The sequence below is a fragment of the Nansenia antarctica genome (assembly GCF_963989245.1).
Source record: "Nansenia antarctica genome assembly, chromosome: 14".
NCBI classification, from domain to species: Eukaryota; Metazoa; Chordata; class Actinopteri; order Argentiniformes; family Microstomatidae; genus Nansenia; species Nansenia antarctica.
In genome coordinates, this window is record NC_137684.1 from 14633049 (window position 1) to 14653702 (window position 20654).

Below are 20654 nucleotides of genomic sequence, written 5' to 3' on the forward strand. Positions count from 1 at the left end.
AGTCAGCTGGTCACATCCCTGACTGCTCTCACCCACACTGTTTGTTTGCACCATCATGTCAGTGGGTAACTATTAACTGTTGGGCAAAGAGCTGCTGTGTAGGCGTGTTTCCATGCACAACATAACCAAGTTAAACAGGATTGATCTGTTGGTTCTGCTTCACTTGGCCTATCCTACTGTACCTCAAATCCAGATTACCACATATCAGCCAGGCTCATGCACTCCTGCCACTCAGGATCTAGGGGAAAGGTTGGGCCTGGATAATGTTGACTCAAAGGGGTAATTCTAACAATTTCTTTCCCAAAACAGTGGGCAGGTAAAAAGTGTAATATATAAAGCTATCGTTTGTTGTCCCTTTGAGAGAATAATGCTCAAATAATGTTTTGAAATCTGGTTTATCATTGACTGCCTCTGCCAGCCAAGTAGTATGCAAATATAATTGTTCTGTAATGATTTTGAGTCATTAGTTGAGTTATAAATCAAGGTTAACTCCAACGGTCTGTTATCCTCTTTATGACCCAAGTAGTCTCAACCGGTTTTAAGACCATATTTGGTTCAGACACGTCACCATACCGCGCCTAAACTACGGTGGCTGAGGAAGACAAAAGTTTACGTAAATCGCGTGACGTCACAAAAACAAACACATTTCCAGCATTTCCATGGAGATATATCATTGAATTTTCCATATATCATTTTTCGAGTTCAAGTATTTATGGATATGACCGATCATTTTCGCAGCTGGACCCTTCTCTCATGACCGTCTCCATAGACTGTGCTTGTTTAGTATGTTTTGCAACCATACCACACTAAAGGTTCTAGAGTACGTTAAACTCTTGAACGCACCCCCGTTTCTCTGATTGGTTGAAGCATTTCAGCTGGAGCGAACGACGCTTCAAGTTGACGTGGGCGCATGTGTGTGTGGTTTGTTGTTTTGGTGCCTTGCGGTGAAGTTCGATGCGACAATATTAATTCAATTGAATTAACTCTTTATTTGTTTAATTGACTGTCACTTCCATTTCAAAATGTCCTCCTCGGAAGATGAAGAAGGCTTGAATCAGCTCAACAGATTCGAGAAGCTCTCGGGGAGGCCTCCCATCAGAGACTCAGGTCTGTAAACACACTGGAGTGGCTAGCCAGAGATGCTATTATTATTATTATTCACTAACATTCACACTCTTACTAATCATTCGTGAAGGGAGGCTGCAAGCTCTTCCCATGTTTACATTGCCAGATAAACTACAGCTCCGTTTCTTGTTTTTATTTAAAACTTTGGCAGCTAACGTGTTTAAATGAGAGAGGGCTGCGGCTAATACTAAGTTGTTGTTGCAGGCGCCTTGGCTAGCTGACAGTTCATGCGGATTATTATTATTATGTCATCATCGCCATTTCCCCCATATCCTTCTTAACTAGTATACAGTCCTTATTTCGCACAGTATAGACAATGCCATTCAGACCAATGCCATTCAGACCAATCTAACTAACTAACTAACTAACTATTCCATCTTACCTCTTATTTTAACTGTGTTGAGTCTTGTCAAATGTACTTATAGTAAATATGACTTCACTTGACCTGCAGGAAATTTGCCATTTTGGTTTCAGGCAGTGCTGCAGCTCAGTGTTATCTTTTGGGGGCGTTCTGCGTTCATGTGATATTCATATCATGCCAATCAAATTGGGTAAAAAGCAAAGAGTGTATAGTTTTGGGGGAAATTAAGTCAATCAAGCCACATTTCTCCATCTTCAGTGATTTAAAAAAGGGATATGCAAAGACTTTGACTTCTGTGTTTGGAAAAACATCAAACCTCAATAATAACAAAACATATTATAGGCCCTGGTAAACTAATATCAACACTTGTATATACAACACTCCGTCATGGGTCATCCAGCAGCACAATGACCCAAAGCACACTTCAAAAATCACCCAGACATGGTTTAAGACAAAGTGCTGGAGAGTTCTGAAGTGGCCAGCAATGAGTCCAGATCTAAATCCCATAGAACACCTGTGGAGCGTCACAAAACAGCAGTTGGGAGAAGAAGAGTGGTCCAAAACTCCAGTAGAAACTCATTCATGGTTACAGGAAGCGATTGAGTTCAGTTCAACCCAGTGCTCTAACCCAGTGTTTCTCAACCCTCTCCTCGGGGCGCCCCAGCCGCAAACATAATAATTGCTTTGTACTTGATTAGTTGAATCAGGTGTGCTGGTGGTGGAACAGATCAAATATGTGGAGCGGCTGGGGCGCCCAGAGGAGAGGGTTGAGAAACACTGGGTTAGAGCACAGGTTAGAGTACAGGTTAGAGTACAGGTTAGACTACAGGTTAAAGTAAATGTGGCCTAGACCCCAAGTGTACAGTAAAAAAAAAAGAGTGTGTGTTGATGGTTAACCCAGTTGATTAATGTGGTGGCTAACAGGCTCTAAGAAGAGAGCGATGGCCAGATGGCTTCAAGCCCGGCGGATCTTCCCCCCATCGTGCCCCAACCTCCGGATCCCGAACAGGTTCCTTAGAGAAGGTGGGTAACTAACAGCAGGTTAGGGCTGCCACAAACGATTATTTTCATAGTCGACTAGTCGCCGATTATTTTAACGATTAGTCGACTAATCGGATCATAAATTACAGCTTATCGCACAATTACTCAATCGCTCTTATTTAGCTATCATCTTCTAAATCAGCTTCTAAATTTAGCTTGAAGTTGTTAGTTGTTGTTGTAGGCATGTGCTAACTAAAAATAAAGACAATTAAAATGATTGTTCACTCAAAAATAGATATTTTAATGAACTTTGCAGATTTATTTCTGGCATCACTTGCATGTAATGTAATGTAAAGAGTAGTAGAGAGTGCAAACTGCTGAGTAAAATGAGGTAGGCTAGGCACTAGGCAACCAAAAGAATACAAAAACAAAAATAAATACTTGTACAGAGTACAAAAGTTTTGCTTTGCTTCACTCATCTCTGGCATCAAACATACATATTAAATGTATTGAATAGTGCTGCAAAATAAAATGAGGTAGGCACTAAGCAAACTAAAAAAGAGCAATTATCCACAAAAAGAAATGTTTGTAGAGAAAAGGTTTGGTCTCAATCAAATAACATAACAAAGAAAAGTGCAGGAGACTGAGCAAAGAAATTGTTTCTCTCCTGTGTGGACTATTCATTCATAGCGAGGAAATGCACGTTGGCATCTTGACAAGATAACTTCCATAGAACGCGCCTTCTTAGCACTGTAACGTTAAGACAACATTTTTAGCTATTTGATAAGTATCGCTTTGATGACAACGTTGCAGCACATAACGTAAAATAATGTAAGAAGGCTTTTAACGTAACGATATCGTTAGCCAATAACAAGCTAACTAGCTTACCGAGACGAGCCATCGTCTTCCTCGTCATCTGCCACAACGTGCTTCCTTTTGAGATGCTCGCGCATCATAGACGTGCTGCCATGATAAGCGAGTTCAGCTTTGCACATTGTATATTTTACATTCTTTTTTTCAACGTTGTGGTTGAAATGCTCCCACACTTTAGAGGTACGAGGACGGGAAGACATTTCTCTGTTTGTTTTTCCGGGGACGTCACGTGTGCCCCGGATGACCGACACTGCGCATGTACATCAAAGACACTGGGAGACGCTAGCCAGTGGCAGCTTCAGGGAAGAAAAACGAATGCTTATCGCTTATTTCAGCTCCAAAAAAACATGCGACGACGTCGATTACCAAATATGTCGGCGACGATTTTGGTAATCGACGTCGTCGCGACTAGTCGACTAATCGTGGCAGCCCTACAGCAGGTCACAGTCACTTCCTTACCACATCTCCTCCCTTTGTTGCTCTGCTATCAGGGGACTCCTACTTTTACTCTTCCTAGTAATACTTCAGGACCTTGTTTTTGTTCTTTCTGTTTTTCACTGTTCTCTATTCTCCACCTCTATTCTCCACCTCTATTCTCCAGCTGTCTCAGTGGGACCGACGAAGCTTTCTGACCTCCTGTGTCTCTCCTTTTGAGTTTTGAATGTGAACGACTGTCAGGAAGGCTAACCCTCTCTGTAGACAACCTCTTTCTCTTGTTTTCTATTGTAAATCATATGCTGTTCTTTAATGTTGTTGTGATAGCGAGCAGGATATTATAGGTCCACATATTGCTGGTGGAGGTAGACATTGGAGGACAGGCTCGTTTGTAATGAAGGGAATGAGGAATGGGGGGGCTGTGGCGCAGGAGGTAGAGCCGCCGTCTAATGATCGCATGGTTGGCAGAATGGTGGTTCGAGCCCCGGCTGGCCACATGTCAAAGTGTTCTTGGGCAAGACACTGAACCCCAAATTGCTCCCAGTGAGCGGGCCGGTGCCTTGCATGGTAGCTTGCGGCCATTGGTGTGTGAATGGGTGAATGAGAGGCCGTTGGCGCTTTGGAGCAGCAAAAAAGGCGCTATATAAGTGCAGTCCATTTACCATTCCCATTCCCAACAGCCTCCCCTGGACCCTGCATAGTAGCACCCCGTCCCTGGATTCAAATGGATCAGTTTTCTGCAGCATTTCTCTAGTCTTGTCAATGTTTAGCTACGGGATCAAATGATCTGGTATTTACATACAGTAGGTTCTTAGTGATAAGACTCTCAGACTCGAACAGTTAATCATTACACACAGAGAACTCAAACTACAGTATGTGCTGCTGGCAGTTCCACATCCACAGTAGATATGTTACAGTGTTTCCTCCAGGAATTTTTACAATGGTGGCGGGTAGTGCTGACCGTGCACGCGCATGAAACGCGCACGCGCGCTCAAAACAACGACGTAATTTCAGCCAAAACTCGAGGATGGCCCAAAAAAATAAAATGTTTTCCTGTACTTCTCCCGTGTGTCTCTTATTGTCTGTGTCTGCATGTTTTTCCAGCATGTAATTCCGTTGTCAATAAAAACAAAAACACTGATCTGACGTTTTTTTTCACAACGTTATTACTTGTCACTTTAAGCCCAGGAGGGAGTTAGCGATGTTTAGCTTAGCTTAGTTTAACAGAAGTATCTTCACTTTTAACATGACTTCCCGTGGTCGTAGAGGGCTGGTCGACGGCTTAAAATGACCGTGTAGACCTGTAGACCTTATCCAGCTATAGTCTTGTGTTTCTACCCCGGGCATAGCCGGTGTTATTCACGGACAAACACTCCTGTTAGAGTGGTTCTAGTACACTGGACATAGGTAACACATAGAGAGGCTTCTCCTCTCTCTCTCCATCCTACACTACACTACACTACGCATCCTATACTACACTACACTACGCTAGCTCGCGGTGTTCGGGTGACAGCCAGGGCGTGTTCGTAAATACGCTCTGGAAATCTGATCAGCACTCACGGAATGCCTCTTGTCCAATCAAATGACTTGGTCCCTTTATGACGTTGAACCCAGTGTGCGCTCCGGGGCTCTCAGAGCGAATTTACGAACGCAGCCTCAAGTTCAATACTCGCGACACACACGGACTGGTCCAGTTTCAGCGCTTGTGGGTGTGTCTAGCGCTGTGAAGGTCTGAAAAGCGGCCTAAATTTTTTTTTTTTTGGGGGTTGAGAAATCTGAATGGTGGCGGAGGAAATTCCATCGTGGCGGTCCGCCACGATGAAATGCATGTAGAGGAAACACTGTGTTACAAAACATTGAAATAAGATACCGGGACGTAAACAACAGTAGATGAATGATTGAACCTCACACTGGCCTTCATCAAGGACTTGCTTTCAGAGTTTTCTGGTTAGTTTGTGTAAGCGCTATGTTGATTCTTTTGCATATCATGATCAACACTATTATGTTTACATCATAAGCTGTCATCTTGAGGCATGCACGGTCATGTTTTTGGTTATCTGTGGTGCGTATTATGGAAGGGAGAATGTCTTCAGGTAGAAATTGTGTGAAACCCGCTGGATTACTTCAATGGATTTTAACATCTAGAATCCTTTTCTACCAGACCTGCTGTTCCACGGCTCTGTAGACCATCTCAGATCCTTGACTAAGAAGGGCGGCTGTGGTGCAGGAGGTAGAGCCGCCGTCTAATGATCGCAAGGTTGGCAGATCGGCGGTTCGAGCCCCGGCTGGCCACATGTCGAAGTGTCCTTGGGCAAGACACTGAACCCCAAATTGCTCTCAGTGAGCGGGTCAGCGCCTTGCATGGTTGCTTGCCTACCTCGCCATTGGTGTGTGTGAATGGGTGAATGAGAGGCCGTTGTAAAGCGCTTTGGATAAAGGCACTACCGTATATAAGTGCAGTCCATCATCATGCTGCAACGTCCTGAACAAGCCCTTCTGGCGGTGACCCCCTCTGTTCCCTCTGTCCCCTCCCAGGTCACTGTGCCCCCCCGGCCCGCAGCGGCCACCGTTGCGTGGCGGACAGCGCCAACCTGTACGTGTTCGGAGGCTACAACCCAGACTTTGACGAGGCGGGCGGCTCGGAGAACGAAGACTATCCCCTGTTCAGAGAACTGTGGAAGTTTCACTTCGCCACGGCCACCTGGCAGCAGGTGCGCACAGAGGGCTACATGCCCACGGAGCTGGCCTCCATGTCAGGTGAGGACCAGAGATACACTGTCAGTCTCACACACACAGACAGACACACACACACAGACACACACACACACACACAGACACACACACACACAGACACACACACACACAGACACACACAGACACGCGCACACACACACACAGACACACACACACAGACACACACACACACAGACACACACACACACAGACACACACACACACACAGACACACACACACAGACACACACACACAGACAGACACACACAGACAGACCGACACACAGACAGACCGACACAGACCGACACAGACCGACACAGACACACAAAGACAGACACAGACACACACGCACAGACACACACACACAGACACACACACACAGACACACACACACAGACACACACACACACAGACACACACACACACAGACACACACACACAGACACACAGACACACACACACAGACACACACACACAGACACACACACACAGACACACACACACACACACACACACAGACACACACACACAGACAGACACACACAGACAGACCGACACACAGACAGACCGACACACAGACCGACACAGACACACACAGACACACACAGACACACACACACACAGACACACACAGACACACACACAGACACACAGACACACACACAGACACACACACAGACACACACAGACACACACAGACACACACAGACACACACAGACACACACAGACACACACAGACACACACAGACACACACAGACACACAGACCGACACACAGACACAGACAGACACAGACACACACAGACACACACACACACACACACACACACACACACACACAGACAGACACACACAGACACACACACACACAGACAGACAGACAGACAGACACACACACACAAACAGACCGACACACAGACACACAGACACACACACACACAGACACACACACACACACAGACACACACACACAGACAGACCGACACACAGACACACACAGACACACACACACACACTCACACAGACAGACACACACACACACACACAGACACACACAGACACACAGACACACACACACACACAGACACACAGACACACACACACACACACACAACTCATTATCTGGACCAACATGGCGTTGTACACCTGTCTGTCATGACGTCTGTATCCAGGGTTGTCATGACGTCTGTACCCAGGGTTGTCATGACGTCTGTACCCAGGGTTGTCATGACGTCTGTACCCAGGGTTGTCATGACGTCTGTACCCAGGGTTGTCATGACGTCTGTACCCAGGGTTGTCATGACGTCTGTACCCAGGGTTGTCATGACGTCTGTACCCAGGGTTGTCATGACGTCTGTACCCAGGGTTGTCATGACGTCTGTACCCAGGGTTGTCATGACGTCTGTACCCAGGTACCCAGGGTTGTCATGACGTCTGTATCCAGGGTTGTCATGACGTCTGTATCCAGGGCTGTCATGACGTCTGTACCCAGGGTTGTCATGACGTCTGTACCCAGGGTTGTCATGACGTCTGTACCCAGGGTTGTCATGACGTCTTTACCCAGGGTTGTCATGACGTCTGTACCCAGGGTTGTTATGACGTCTGTATCCAGGGCTGTCATGACGTCTGTATCCAGGGTTGTCATGGATGTTGAGCCATGCAGCATTTATGCTGTTGCTGTAGTAGATAACATGGCACAAGAGTATAGTTCCATTGTTGGGTGTCTGTCCTTGCATTGTTGTTATATTTCTAATGTATTCTGAACATACTCTGATGTCAAACTGCTAGAAGTCTCTGTGCAGGCTTTGAACAGTTTAATAGTGTTTTTCTTTTTCCCTCGTTTCTCTCTGGTTCTTGCAGCGGTCTTACACGGCAACAACCTGCTGGTTTTCGGCGGCACCGGGATTCCGTTTGGCGAAAACAACGGGAACGACGTCCACGTCTGCAACAGTCAGTACAGACGCTGGAACCTGCTCAACTGCAGAGGGAAGAAGCCCAACAGAATCTACGGGCAGGTAAAGAGTCCTCACCTGGCCAAACCTAAGAAACCCACTGTTCTAGCACTACCTTAATTAGGCCCCTATACTTTCTTTTATTTATTTTTTGGTGTCTTTTTATTATTACTACTCAATCTTTTCAGTTTGTAAAGTGTCTTTGAGTGTCTAGAAAAGCGCTATATAAGTCTAATGTATTATTATGATGATGATTATGATTATTATTAAGTTCCGCATGACTGCTATTGAAAGGGAAACAATGAATCTCTCTCTCTCTCTCTCTCTCTCTGCTTCTCTCCTACTCTCACCACCCCACCCCCTCTGTCCACCTCCAGGCTATGGCCGTCATAAACGGTTACCTGTATGTGTTTGGGGGGACGACAGGCTATGTTTACAGCCCAGACCTGCACAGGCTGGACCTGACGACCAGGGAGTGGACCCACCTGAAGCCCAACAACCCCCCCACAGACCTGCCCGAGGAGAGGTCAGTACGGTCCGCACAGCGCCCCGACTGTTTTGTAAACTCATACCTATTGCGCCACCACACTCCATCCAGAGCCCTTAGGTCAGCTGACCAACTGCTTCTGGAGGTCCCTACTAGGACTAAACTAAAAACAAGAGGGGATAGAGCCCCAAAAGCAGCCCCTAGGCTCTGGAATAGTCTCCCCCTCCACATCAGATCCGCCCAGAGCATCGAGGCTTTTAAAAAAAAAAAAAAAAAAAAAAACTAGCTAAAACACATCTCTTCTCCCTGGCCTTTGACCTGAGGTGAGCCTGCCACCCGACACTGCACTTTTTGCACTTTTATTTGTATTGCACCTTGTTTTTAGTGTATTTTATCTGTTTTTTTATATGTATTTGATCTCTTTTATTTTGTTTTTCTCTTTATCTTTTTATCTGCACTTTGGGCGGCTGTTTGTCGTTGTAAATGTGTGCTATATAAATAAACCTTACTTACTTACTTACCTTTAATGTTGTTGTTCTGTTTCCCCTCAGGTACAGACATGAGCTGGCCCACGACGACCAGAGAATCTACATCCTAGGAGGAGGGACGTCCTGGACGTCATATCCCCTAGACAAGGTAGAGGAGCGGCGAACGCACGCCTGCAGAAACGATTCTCTTTGTGTCTGATTTAAACAGGCAGTTCTGTGCCCTTCTGACACTTAAATGACATGCAATCGAAGCCTGGTCAAACAATAAATATGTTTTTTTACACAAGCTGTGGAATTGTGTAACTGAATACGTTGCGTTTACATTATGACTCTCTCCAGATACATGCCTACAACTTGGAGACCAACTATTGGGAGGTGATTGTCACGAAACCTCATGAAAAAATAGGTTTGTTGTGAAAAGATAGGATGGTGCTTTCCTGTTCTAGTGTGAACATGCTTGACATGGTGTCTTGTGAATGTGCCACTTTCTAAAACATACCAGGTGGATGATAGACGGCATCCCTCCCTCTCGTGGTGAAAGTGGAGGGGTAACGTGTGTCTTGTTGTCGTTGTCAGGGTACCCTGCTGCACGGCGATGTCACAGCTCTGTGCAGGTCAGGCAAGGTGAGACATGATTCTACATTTAGGCTTGGACTACACGTATATGGATATTTATAAGGCCTGGACTACACGTCAGGGTTTCCGGTAGAGAAATTTGCCGTCGGACATCGTGTCCGGGAAGATTTCGATTTACCGGACAAACGTGAATTTTTCCGGTCATCATTAAAATATAATATAGCTGTTTGTCGCGGTGATTACTGTTGTGTAGCGGCCTATATATGCCATTTAATGTCTATTTCTCATCCGATACGATTAGATGCGAGCTATATAATATATAATAATATAACATGATTCGCATGCGCGCTATGCCATTATGTCCAGCGCTGAACGGGCGCCTCACTGGGAACTGAACAGACAGCATCGATCAATGAACGGACTCCACATTACGTTAACTGAAGTTTGTTAAATTGTTTGGGATTAATGTGAGTTTTCTATTTTCTCTTTCCAGTTTTAGCCTTTTTTTTAATCAATAAAACAACGTCATTTCTATAACCAGGGGGGTATTCCATCAACGTCGCCAAAGGAAAATCCAGGCCCATTTCGCCAAGTCTCGCGAGACTCTTAAAAAGAGCCAGGCATATCTTGATAGATCTCGCGAGACTTGTCAAAATAAGCCTAGACTTTCCTTCAGCGACGTTGATGGAACACCCCCCAGGTCTCGCTGGTTGGGAAGGCATTTCGTTTAGCTGCCTGTCAAATCATACTTAGGGGATAGCCCTGTAAGCTCATACGGGTCTGTATGTCGTCCTGAAGACCGGCTGTTAGATCATATCGCTGAAGTTTGTCTCCATCTTAGTGTAAATGTTGTCCGTTTCGTTTGTTATCCTTGTTATTGTGCAATAAAGTTAAGGCGCTCCGCTTCGGGCCACCATTTTCAGCTGAGCACCAAACACACACACACTCACACACACACAACACTGCCCGAGAGAGAAGGACCCGCCCCCTCCAGCCAGCCTATAGGCTAACTAAAGGGGGCGGGTCCTTCTCTCTCGGGCAGTGCCGTGTGTGCACGAGTGTGTGTGTGTTTGGTGCTCAGCTGAAAATGGTGTCCCGAAGCCAATTTGAATACAAAATGTGAACTTTAGCGAATTGTATTCAAATTGTGCTTAGAGGGAATTATTTTCACCGGACATTTTGTCCGAGTTTTCAATTTGTCGGACTTCAACAAATTTTACCGGACAAAGACCGGTAATTACCGGTTAACGGAAACCCTGCTACACGTATATGATATTTATAAGGCCTGGACTACACGTATATGGATATTTTTTTAAGCTGATATTTTCGTCCTCGTTTAACACCACAAAAATATCTCTGTCTATATGAAAAGCCAAAACTGAACACGATCTGTCAAATACCGTAGAAGAACGTTATGGGCATGCGGCGCAGTCAGTTGTAATCAAACGGCGGCAGTGACTCAAAACGTAAACAGACCAAACTCTTTGAAACTGACAGAAAAGAAAAGTACAAAACAGACAGAAAAGCAAGTTATGGCGACCAAGAAGAAAGCAAAAACTGATTATTTTGTGTAGACCGACGATGAAGTTGAGCCATTGTTGCTGTTGACAACCGTTTTGCTTCAATGCGCATGTGTGAACAGCTCGACACTTGACGTCATTGCATTAACACCAGCTCCGTTTAACATAACCACACTGATCCACTCAATCGGATATTTTTTTTATTTCTTCACTTTTTTATCCGTTAAGAGAAATCTCTGTTTATGTGACTGAAAACGCCGTGTTCGTATGGTTGAGAGGCCCAATTGTACAAAAAAATTTGCGTTTAGAAAAATATCCATATATGTGTAGTCCAGGCCTTAGTCTGCACACTCACTTTACAGCATCTCTGTGACCAGGCAGTGAAAAGGTGCATTAAACTCTCTCTCTTGCTCTCGCTCCCTCCCTCCCTCCCTCCCTCCCTGTCTGTCTGTCTGTCTGTCTCTGCCCAGAGGTGTTTATATGTGGTGGTTATAACGGGGAGCTAATCCTGGCTGACCTGTGGAAGATTAACCTGCAGACTTTCCAATGGACCAAACTGCCCACTATCATGCCTGAGCCAGCATACTTCCACTGTGCGGCTGTCACTCCGGTTAGTACAGAACACACACACACACACACACACGTGCGCACTCACACACCCACACACTTCAGTACTTTCAAAGCCGCAGTCACACAGTTCTGTGAAGTTGATCTAAACACACACACATTTGCTCACTGGCATCGTACATACAGTATATCGCTTCGGACAAACTAAAGATGGCGGTCGAGAGAGGACGCTGGCGTTGCTTGTTCGCCGCTTCTCTGCCCGAAATCTAGATATACTTGCAGTATACAGAGCAGATTGTCCTACAAAAACACCTAGACTTAGATTTAGTAATCTTACAAAGTAATTAGACCTCTATACTTTCTTTTATTTATTTTGTTTCTTTTTATTATTACTTATTATTATATTATATTATTATCTTTTCAGTTTGTAAAGTGTCTTTGAGTGTCTCGAAAAGCACTATATAAGTCTAATGTATTGTTATGATTATGATTATTGTGATTATGATTATGATTATTGTTATTATTATTATTATGACCACTAACTTGTTCTGTCTCTGTCTGTCTGGTTCCTGTAGGCTGGCTGTATGTACGTGCATGGCGGGGTGGTGAACACGGCTGAGAACAGGCGGACCAGCTCCCTGTACAAGGTGTGGCTGGTGGTGCCCAGCCTGCTGGAGCTGAGCTGGGAGAGGCTGCTGAAGGCCTTCCCTCGCCTGGCCCAGCTCAGCCCTCCTCAGCTGCACAGCCTGGGCCTCACAAACACTCTCGTCCAGCGCCTCAAGGAGTAGACACCGCTGGGTCACAGGGGGTCAGAGGTCAGTGATGAACAGTTGTGCATGGATGAGCACTGACCCTCTGACCACCAACGAGTGGACAGACAGACATACAGACTGACGGATCAATGTGGGGAGCTCTGAGAGCGGACAGAGGGAACAGAATGGATGTCAACTGATCATATTTGAGAACCAAAATGTTTTGATGCCTTTTTTTTTACATACATTTTAATGTGTGCCCTTTTGAATTAAATTTTCTGATTTTTTTTTCTGTTTGTATGCGTGCGTGCTTACCTCGGACGTGGTCGTATCTGAGGACAGCTTTGACCTTTGACCTCCTCACCTGTTAGGAGTTTCAGCTTGATTCACTGAATGCTGTTTTCTTTTTTTCCTTTCATTGTTTTGTTTTGTTTGCATGCGTCTTATCTCACCCCACACTCTTTGCCTAGTCACACTATATACTGTAGAGACATTGACATGTAAATACACACACACACACACACACACACACACACTGTCAAAAGAGAATAGTTGAATGTTTCATCAAAAAAGCCTTTTAAGTTCAATGATGGGAGTTATTGAAGGGTTTTATAGTTTAGGTTCTCTCTTTTGATATGGTATCATTTGACCTTTCTGACAGACATGTTTTCTTGTTTTTAATTCATTCTGTTTTATGGAGATTCCCATCGAGGAGAAACAGATCTGTTCAAGTTATATTAGATATGTAGATCTGCAGCTATGTCCTCTGTGACAGGCTCATAGGTCAACTCCTAAAAATAACTTCTCACTGGGTCATGTTCAGTGGGTTCCAAATGGATAAACATAGGAAACATTTAAATCAGTGTTCCACCTCTTCCTTTGGCCATCATTTTCTCCTGTTTAAACCCAAATGAACACAACCCTAAACCCTAGTTTAAACCCTAATGAACACAGCTCTAATGAACGCAGCTCTAATTGAACTTCATCACCCAGTCTGTCATCAGTCTCTAGCCTCTACCTTTAGCCCTGACATGGCTAGCCTGCACTATTGTGTTGGTAGCGGAGGCTAGCCATATCAGGGCTACTCTACCTCTAGACACTGATCCCAGACCAGGGCATTAGCTCCTCCCTCCTCTGCTATGACATCACTGTGAATGATCGTGTGCCCCTCTGTGTGTCTGACTGACTTGTCTTACAGAAGCATGATTGGTCACTGAGAACGGTGTGAAGCTGTAGCTCCCACAGTGAAACCAACAGCATGTCATTCACTTCATTCAGTGCCTTTTCAGATCATTTTCAATTTGTCAAGCAAATTGTTGTATTACTCCTACAAATAATTGACCAGAAAGATTTCAGTTTGGTAGCATGTAGAACACTTTTGAACTGGCAGTTTAGCCAATGGGAATGGACGTGTGGTGTAACCTCCACTCATGTTGTTACCAATGCAAAGATGAGCTCTACTTTGTGTTGGTGCCTTTATTGTTTAATCGTGAATCCTGTTTACTGACCCCTGGTCATCCCATTCTGTCCTCCACACTCCTTTCTGGTTGGGTGTCTAAAGTGCTCCTGCTCACATCAAAGCCTTGGCCTGTCATGATTCCTGAACTTGTGAACAGAAAAGTGATTTTTTTTTTGTCGGACGGAAGATTTGTTATTTATTTATTCTGATTTGATTTGTGCCTGATTTTCAGATTATTCTATTGGGTGCTGATGTTTTTAACCTATGTTGCTGTAAAACAGCCAGTGTCGCACCATTTTAAAATAAAAATGAACCTTTAGTAATATTACCTTTAGTAGGCTTTAGTAATATTACAAATGAGAAATATGATTTAGTTTTTTTCATTTTTGTTGGTTGTTGAATCTCGAGGTTGAGAAGCTCTTGATGTTCTCAGACAGTCTGACTGATAGAAGCCCAGTACCTGTCCAGCTCCACCTGGATGCTGGCCTTCCATTTCTATTCCAGTTTCTGCACAGGACACAAGTGCTCCGTCTCATATAAACCGCCAGCCACTCCTGGGGCTGGTTCCACTATATTCCTCACAACCTTTCAGATGAATGAGTGTCGGGATAGACGTTGGACGTAGCACCTTGTCTCCACGTGTCTGTCCATTGATTTCTGCAAAAATGTGTTGCCTTAAACATATGTGAGCCAAACTCTGCATCAACCGTTTTATGTCTGTTAGTGTGCATCAAGCTTTGGGATATTGTGGAAGTGATTATGGCTTTCAGGACTTGTTTGCATGTCAACCTAGGGTGCATGATGTCACTATACACACACTATATACACAGGGTGGTCCACAACCCTGGCCCTGTCTGCACATGTAAAGGCATCATGACTGTTCATGACATTTTGTAATTTCATTGTTCAAATCAATAAAAAGTACTGTTTTTTTTTACCTTCTGGTTTGGCAGGTGCATGTATATGGTGGTTTAATACACATTTACACGTACCGTATACGCATCAGCAAATGGACTGCACTTATGTAGCGCCTTATTCCAAAGTGCTTTACAATGGCCTCTCATTCACACACACATTCACACGCCAATGGCGGAAAGCTACCATGCAAGGCGCCGGCCTGCTCACTGGGAGCAATTTGGGGTTCAGTGTCTTCCCCAAGGACACCTCGACACGTGGCCAGCCGGGGATCGAACCGCTGAACCGACGACCTTGCGATCATTAGATTGCCGGCTCTACCTCCTGAGCCACAGCCTCTACCTCCTGGAGGTTTAATACACATTTAAACAAATGAATTGCGAAGAAGGAATTGGGAGAAGTTGAGTGTTAATGTAGGAAATAATTTGGAGGAATGTCATGCTTATGGTGGGGTGGCTGTGGCGCAGGAGTCGCCGTCTAATGATCACAAGGTTGGCAGATCGGCGGTTCGAGCCCCGTCTGGCCACATGTCGAAGTGTCCTTGGGCAAGACACTGAACCCCAAAATTGCTCCCAGTGAGCGGGCCGGCGCCTTGCATAGCTTGCCGCCATTGGTGTGTGTGTGAATGGGTGAATGAGAGGTCGTTGTAAAGCGCATTGGAGCAGCAAAAAGGCGTTATATAAGTGCAGTCTATTTACCATTCATGGTGGGTAGAAGGTGCTAACAATGAGTCCACTGATTCGTACTGATTCAGAAACACGATATTGTCCAGAGTCCAGACATTGTCTGGCATCTAGAGTCACTACCTGACAAAGGAAATATCCCTTCAGTGACCATTGAACACACCACACCTATGAAACATTCAGATTTACTGCTTCAAATGTTTTAAAAGGACCAACATATTCATTTAGTATTCACAACTCCTTTGACAAAATAAGGTTAATTTCTATTAAACACCAACAAAAATATCTTCTTTACAGTCAGAACATCCACAATGGTGCCCAAACACCCCAGTGCTTCAAAATATAAGAATACAAACCTAATTAGTCTTTGCGCATTCTCTTGTTCATCATCATCATAATAATAATAATAATAATACATTAGACTTATATAGCGCTTTTCTAGACACTCAAAGACGCTTTACAAACTGAAAAGATCGAGTAGTAACATAAAAAGAAACAAAAAAAGAAGTATAGGGGGGGACACATGGGAAGGGAGGGGGAGTTAATATAAATATAAACCTCAAATAAAAATAAACCTCAAATAAACCATAAAACCTCATTGATATTAATCATAAACCTCAAACCATCTGTGTCCATTATCAGTACTCTTAATTGAACTCCTAGTTTAATGAAGTTAATTTATTTATGGTTAAAATGTTATTTATACAGTATATTATCAATGGGTTGAACACATCATGATAACATAAGAACGACACTCACAGGAGTGACTAGTGATACAGTGCAACAGAGAGAATACAGTATCGTACCAGCTGGAGTTATAATAACAAACGTTTAAAAAGGTGAAATCATTGGGCACTTCAGGGCGTAGTAGCACATTATGCGCATACCATATAATCTCATCGTCATCCCTCCTCTCTCTCACCCACCCTGTCAATCTCTACTATCTCTATCCCAATAAAAGCAGAAATGCCCTAAAAAATATATATACAGTACATATAAAAGAAAATGTAGAATCGTGCCATCAGACACTACAGTATAGTACACTACCAGTTGAAAAGGTATGATGTTGAATGCCACAGTGAGCAGTCTGACGTGAACCAAGTCCAAAACGCTGACGGACAAACATGTATGACCTTGAACGCAGCTCAGTCTGCTTGTAAACAAGCAAGTTCTCAAAAACACATGTAGACTAGGTCCTCTATGTCCTCTATGTCCTCTATGTCCTCTTATGTCCTCTCAGCAGCCAGCCGGTGACGGGGCGAAGAAGTAGAGAGCCAGCAGGATGAGGTAGACTATCACAAGAGCAGTACCTGAGAAACAAGACACACACAGACACAGACACAGACACAGACACACACACACACATTTTAATCTTGACATTATGAAAACAGTCAGTTACAGTAGTGCTGAGCCAACAACCAGTTATGCCTTCACACTCACACTCACACACACACACACACACACACACACACGCACACACACACACAACAATTCTGCAATATCTCCACTAGAGGGCAATCTATCACAATCATAAACAACCAACAAATAAGGGGAATTCCCAGAGAAATAACCAGTCCATGGCTCCATGCCTCTGTTATGGATCATACGAACAGGCGTTCGACGGGTCCCACTCACCCTGGAAGTAGTCCGACTTGCCGTCCATGAAGATGTAGTTGACCAGGATCACACTGAAGATGCTGGCCCACAGGTGCAGGTCGCTGAATATGAGCACAAAGCCAACATCCTGTCCAACACAAAGACAGGAAGTGAGAGAGAGAGAGAGGAGAGAGAGACAGTGAGAGAGCGAGCGAGAGAGAGAGAGAGGGAGAGAGAGAGAGAGAGGACAGCAGAGGAGAGAGAGAGAGAGAGAGAGAGAGAGACAATGAGAGAGACAGAGACATCCTGTCCAACACAAAGACAGGAAGTGTCTTCATCTGTTAGAGATATGTCAGGGATGGCTGGTCCTGCGTGGCTGCGTGATCAGTCACTAGTTGATGCTTCCCTGGATGAGAGCCTGCAGACATGGTGGACCAGGAGCAGGACTGGCCTCCAACGACCTGGACCCACTGGTTTGGTGTGTTGTTGAAGGGGTGAAGGTAGTGTAGAAGTGTAGTGTACAGTAGTGACAGGTAGAGGTGTAGTGTAGAAGTTTAGTGTGTGTGTGTGTGTGTGTGTGTGTGTGTGTGTGTAGTGTGTGTGTGTGTGTGTGTGTGTGTAGTGTGTGTGTGTGTGTGTGTGTGTAGTGCAGGGGGGTCTTACGTAGAAGGCGTTGAATAAGACCAGCAGGGGGATCTGCAGCATGCACACCTGCACCGCGATGCAGGTACCCACCTCCAGACTGAGAGAGAGAGAGAGAGAGAGACAGAGAGAGAGAGAGAGGAGAGAGACAGAGAGAGACAGAGAGAGAGAGAGAGAGAGAGACAGAGAGAGAGAGAGAGAGAGAGACAGAGAGAGAGACAGAGAGAGAGAGAGAGAGAGAGAGAGACAGAGAGAGAGAGAGAGAGACAGAGAGAGAGAGAGACAGAGAGAGACAGAGAGAGACAGAGAGAGAGAGAGAGAGAGACAGAGACAGAGAGAGACAGAGAGAGACAGAGAGAGAGAGAGAGAGAGAGAGAGAGAGAGAGAGAGAGAGAGAGAGAGAGTCACTTCACTCCAGAAAGGCTGTTTCTACAACAGCATGTTTGGATACTGGATTCTGATTGGCTAGCAACAGTGGTACATATCCCAACAACCTTCAGTTCAGACCGCATTTCCAGTATCATTGCGCCTCCCAATCAATCTGAAGGATATATGCATTAATGATTAATGCATGTAAATAAATGAATTTAATGTTACAACCGATTGACCATTGGAGGGCGGGGGTTGTGGAGACATTTACCACTGTACAGGGTTTTCCGGCACTCGGCGAAATTGCTTACTTTTACCACTAGTCAACAAGTTATCTTAATGACACCATCATTCATTTGTTATGAGTTGCCATAAGCAGACATCATACAAATGAAACACATCTGTCATGTCATTATGCAGGGTTCCTGCAGGTTTAAACAAGTCAAATTTAAGAGGTGTAGGCGTAAGGCCTTAAATTCAGATTTCAGAATTGAAGAACCCGTGGGAACCCGGTTGTGACACTGTTATGTCGCCCTTATGAAGAAGGGTTCAGGACAATAAGGACGTACCTCAGGCTGATGTTGTTCTGAAGGGCAAACTGGATGCCGTTCACGATCTCTGGGATCTCAGGCACCATGGCCAGAACCGTCACTCCAATGAAGTACTGAAGAGAGAGAAAAACCTTAAGACTAAGTCCAAGTCCATCCTGTATTAGGTTGATGTGTGTGTGTGTGTGTGTGTGTGTGTGTGTGTGTGTGTGTGTACCTGAGAGATATTGGGCTGGCTCAGTATGGGCTGGATGTGTTCGGTAGTGAGGTCAGCACAGGCAGACATCAGCAGCGTTGCCATGACGAGGATGACCAGAGCTCTCCACCGGGACCAGAGGACCACGGCGCCATGGTGACCCGCTACTGCAGGGAAAGATGATAGCAGTTAGCGATAACTACATTGTGACATAACTACATTTACATTTACATTTACATTTTTGGCATTTAGCAGACGCCTTATTCCAAAGCGACTTACAATCGATACATTTGACTAAGCATGTGAATCATCAATCCACCAGTCGTAGCAGGAAGAGTAATCCAGCTCAGGCCCGGGGCCACTGATAGAAGGAAAAACCTTCTTCTATCACCTTCTTCTAAACCTAGTTTTTTTTATTTTTATATAGACACCGGAGAAACAGTACAAGGGGGGGCAATAGAAGTCTTAGGGACACAGTAGAGGGGAAAAGCGGGTGTCTTCAGGAGACGCAGTGCTGGGGGGCAGTAGATCAGGAGGAGCAGTTAAGGTGTAACCTGAACTGACACGTTGTCGAATACTTGCCACACCAAGTCTACGGTGAGCATTGAATTGAACATTGCTTTTAATAGTCTTGACATTCTGTACAAAGGAAGAAATGGAGGGTTGAAGTTGTTTAAAGGGATAGTTAAATATTTTACAATGTATAGTCAGTTTATAGATATTTCCTTACCTTGAAAATAGTCTATGGGCCAGGAGCAACTGGAATCCACGATTCAGATTAGTTTCAATAGCCACGACTAACTTCAGATCACTTTAGCCACCGCTACGGGTGTGATTGGGGATCAAAATGAATGATCTCTCTCTCTGACTTGGTTGGAAGTTACTTGGTGATTTACTCATGGTGATTTGGCCACAAATGCTGAACCATGCATTACAGTTTCGCCTGACTACTTTCAAGGTAAAAAAAAAAACATCTGACTATAAGTTGGTAAATATTGATATATAATATCTCTTTAAGATAATCAGAAAAACAAAACCACTCTTACCTGTCTTTGTTTTCTGTATTTGTTTCTGTATATTCATAAGTGTGTGTGTGTGTGTGTGTGTGTGTGTGTGTGTGTGTGTGTGTGTGTGCTTGTGTGTGTGTGTGTGTGTGTGTGTGTGTGTGTGTGTGTGTATATATTTCCCCCTTACCCTGTCCTTCGCCGACCTGGATGTCATATATGTGTGAGTGTGTCTTCAGGGTGAAGATGAGGCCAATGATGTAAGCCACAGGTAGGAGGACAGACACTGTGTACACCAATGGCCTGAGATCACACACACACACACACACACACACAAGCACACACACGCACACACACGCACACACACAAGCACACACACGCACACACACAC

At 44.7% G+C, this 20654-nt stretch overlaps 2 protein-coding genes across 3 annotated transcripts in view; one reads left to right on the plus strand and one right to left on the minus strand.

Moving 5' to 3' along the window:
• Positions 1-247: 247 nt before the first annotated feature.
• On the plus strand, positions 248-15122 carry LOC308170333 (kelch domain-containing protein 10-like). 2 transcript variants are annotated; one of them, XM_080545105.1, is made up of 11 exons: positions 248-279; positions 1039-1107; positions 2411-2509; positions 6311-6532; positions 8370-8524; positions 8839-8987; positions 9500-9584; positions 9776-9842; positions 10013-10060; positions 12003-12142; positions 12675-15122. In XM_080545105.1, exons 1-11 carry the CDS (start codon positions 264-266, stop codon positions 12885-12887), a joined length of 1263 nt encoding a protein of 420 aa, XP_080401231.1. In that variant the 5' UTR covers positions 248-263; the 3' UTR covers positions 12888-15122. The 2 variants fall into 2 exon arrangements, with proteins under 2 accessions (XP_080401231.1, XP_080401230.1); XM_080545104.1 differs by lacking the exon at positions 248-279 and having other exon boundaries at positions 933-1107.
• Positions 15123-16122: 1000 nt separating this feature from the next.
• Positions 16123-20654, minus strand: part of LOC308170332 (uncharacterized protein) — a 16377-nt gene continuing 11845 nt past the window's right edge. Inside the window, exons 15-20 of the mRNA XM_080545103.1 lie at positions 20454-20566; positions 19281-19426; positions 19085-19179; positions 18168-18246; positions 17544-17652; positions 16123-17218 (exon numbers count right to left, since the gene is read on the minus strand). Of these exons, the coding sequence (XP_080401229.1) occupies positions 17145-17218; positions 17544-17652; positions 18168-18246; positions 19085-19179; positions 19281-19426; positions 20454-20566 (616 nt within the window). The 3' untranslated portion in view covers positions 16123-17144. The remainder of the gene's footprint in view (positions 17219-17543; positions 17653-18167; positions 18247-19084; positions 19180-19280; positions 19427-20453; positions 20567-20654) is intronic.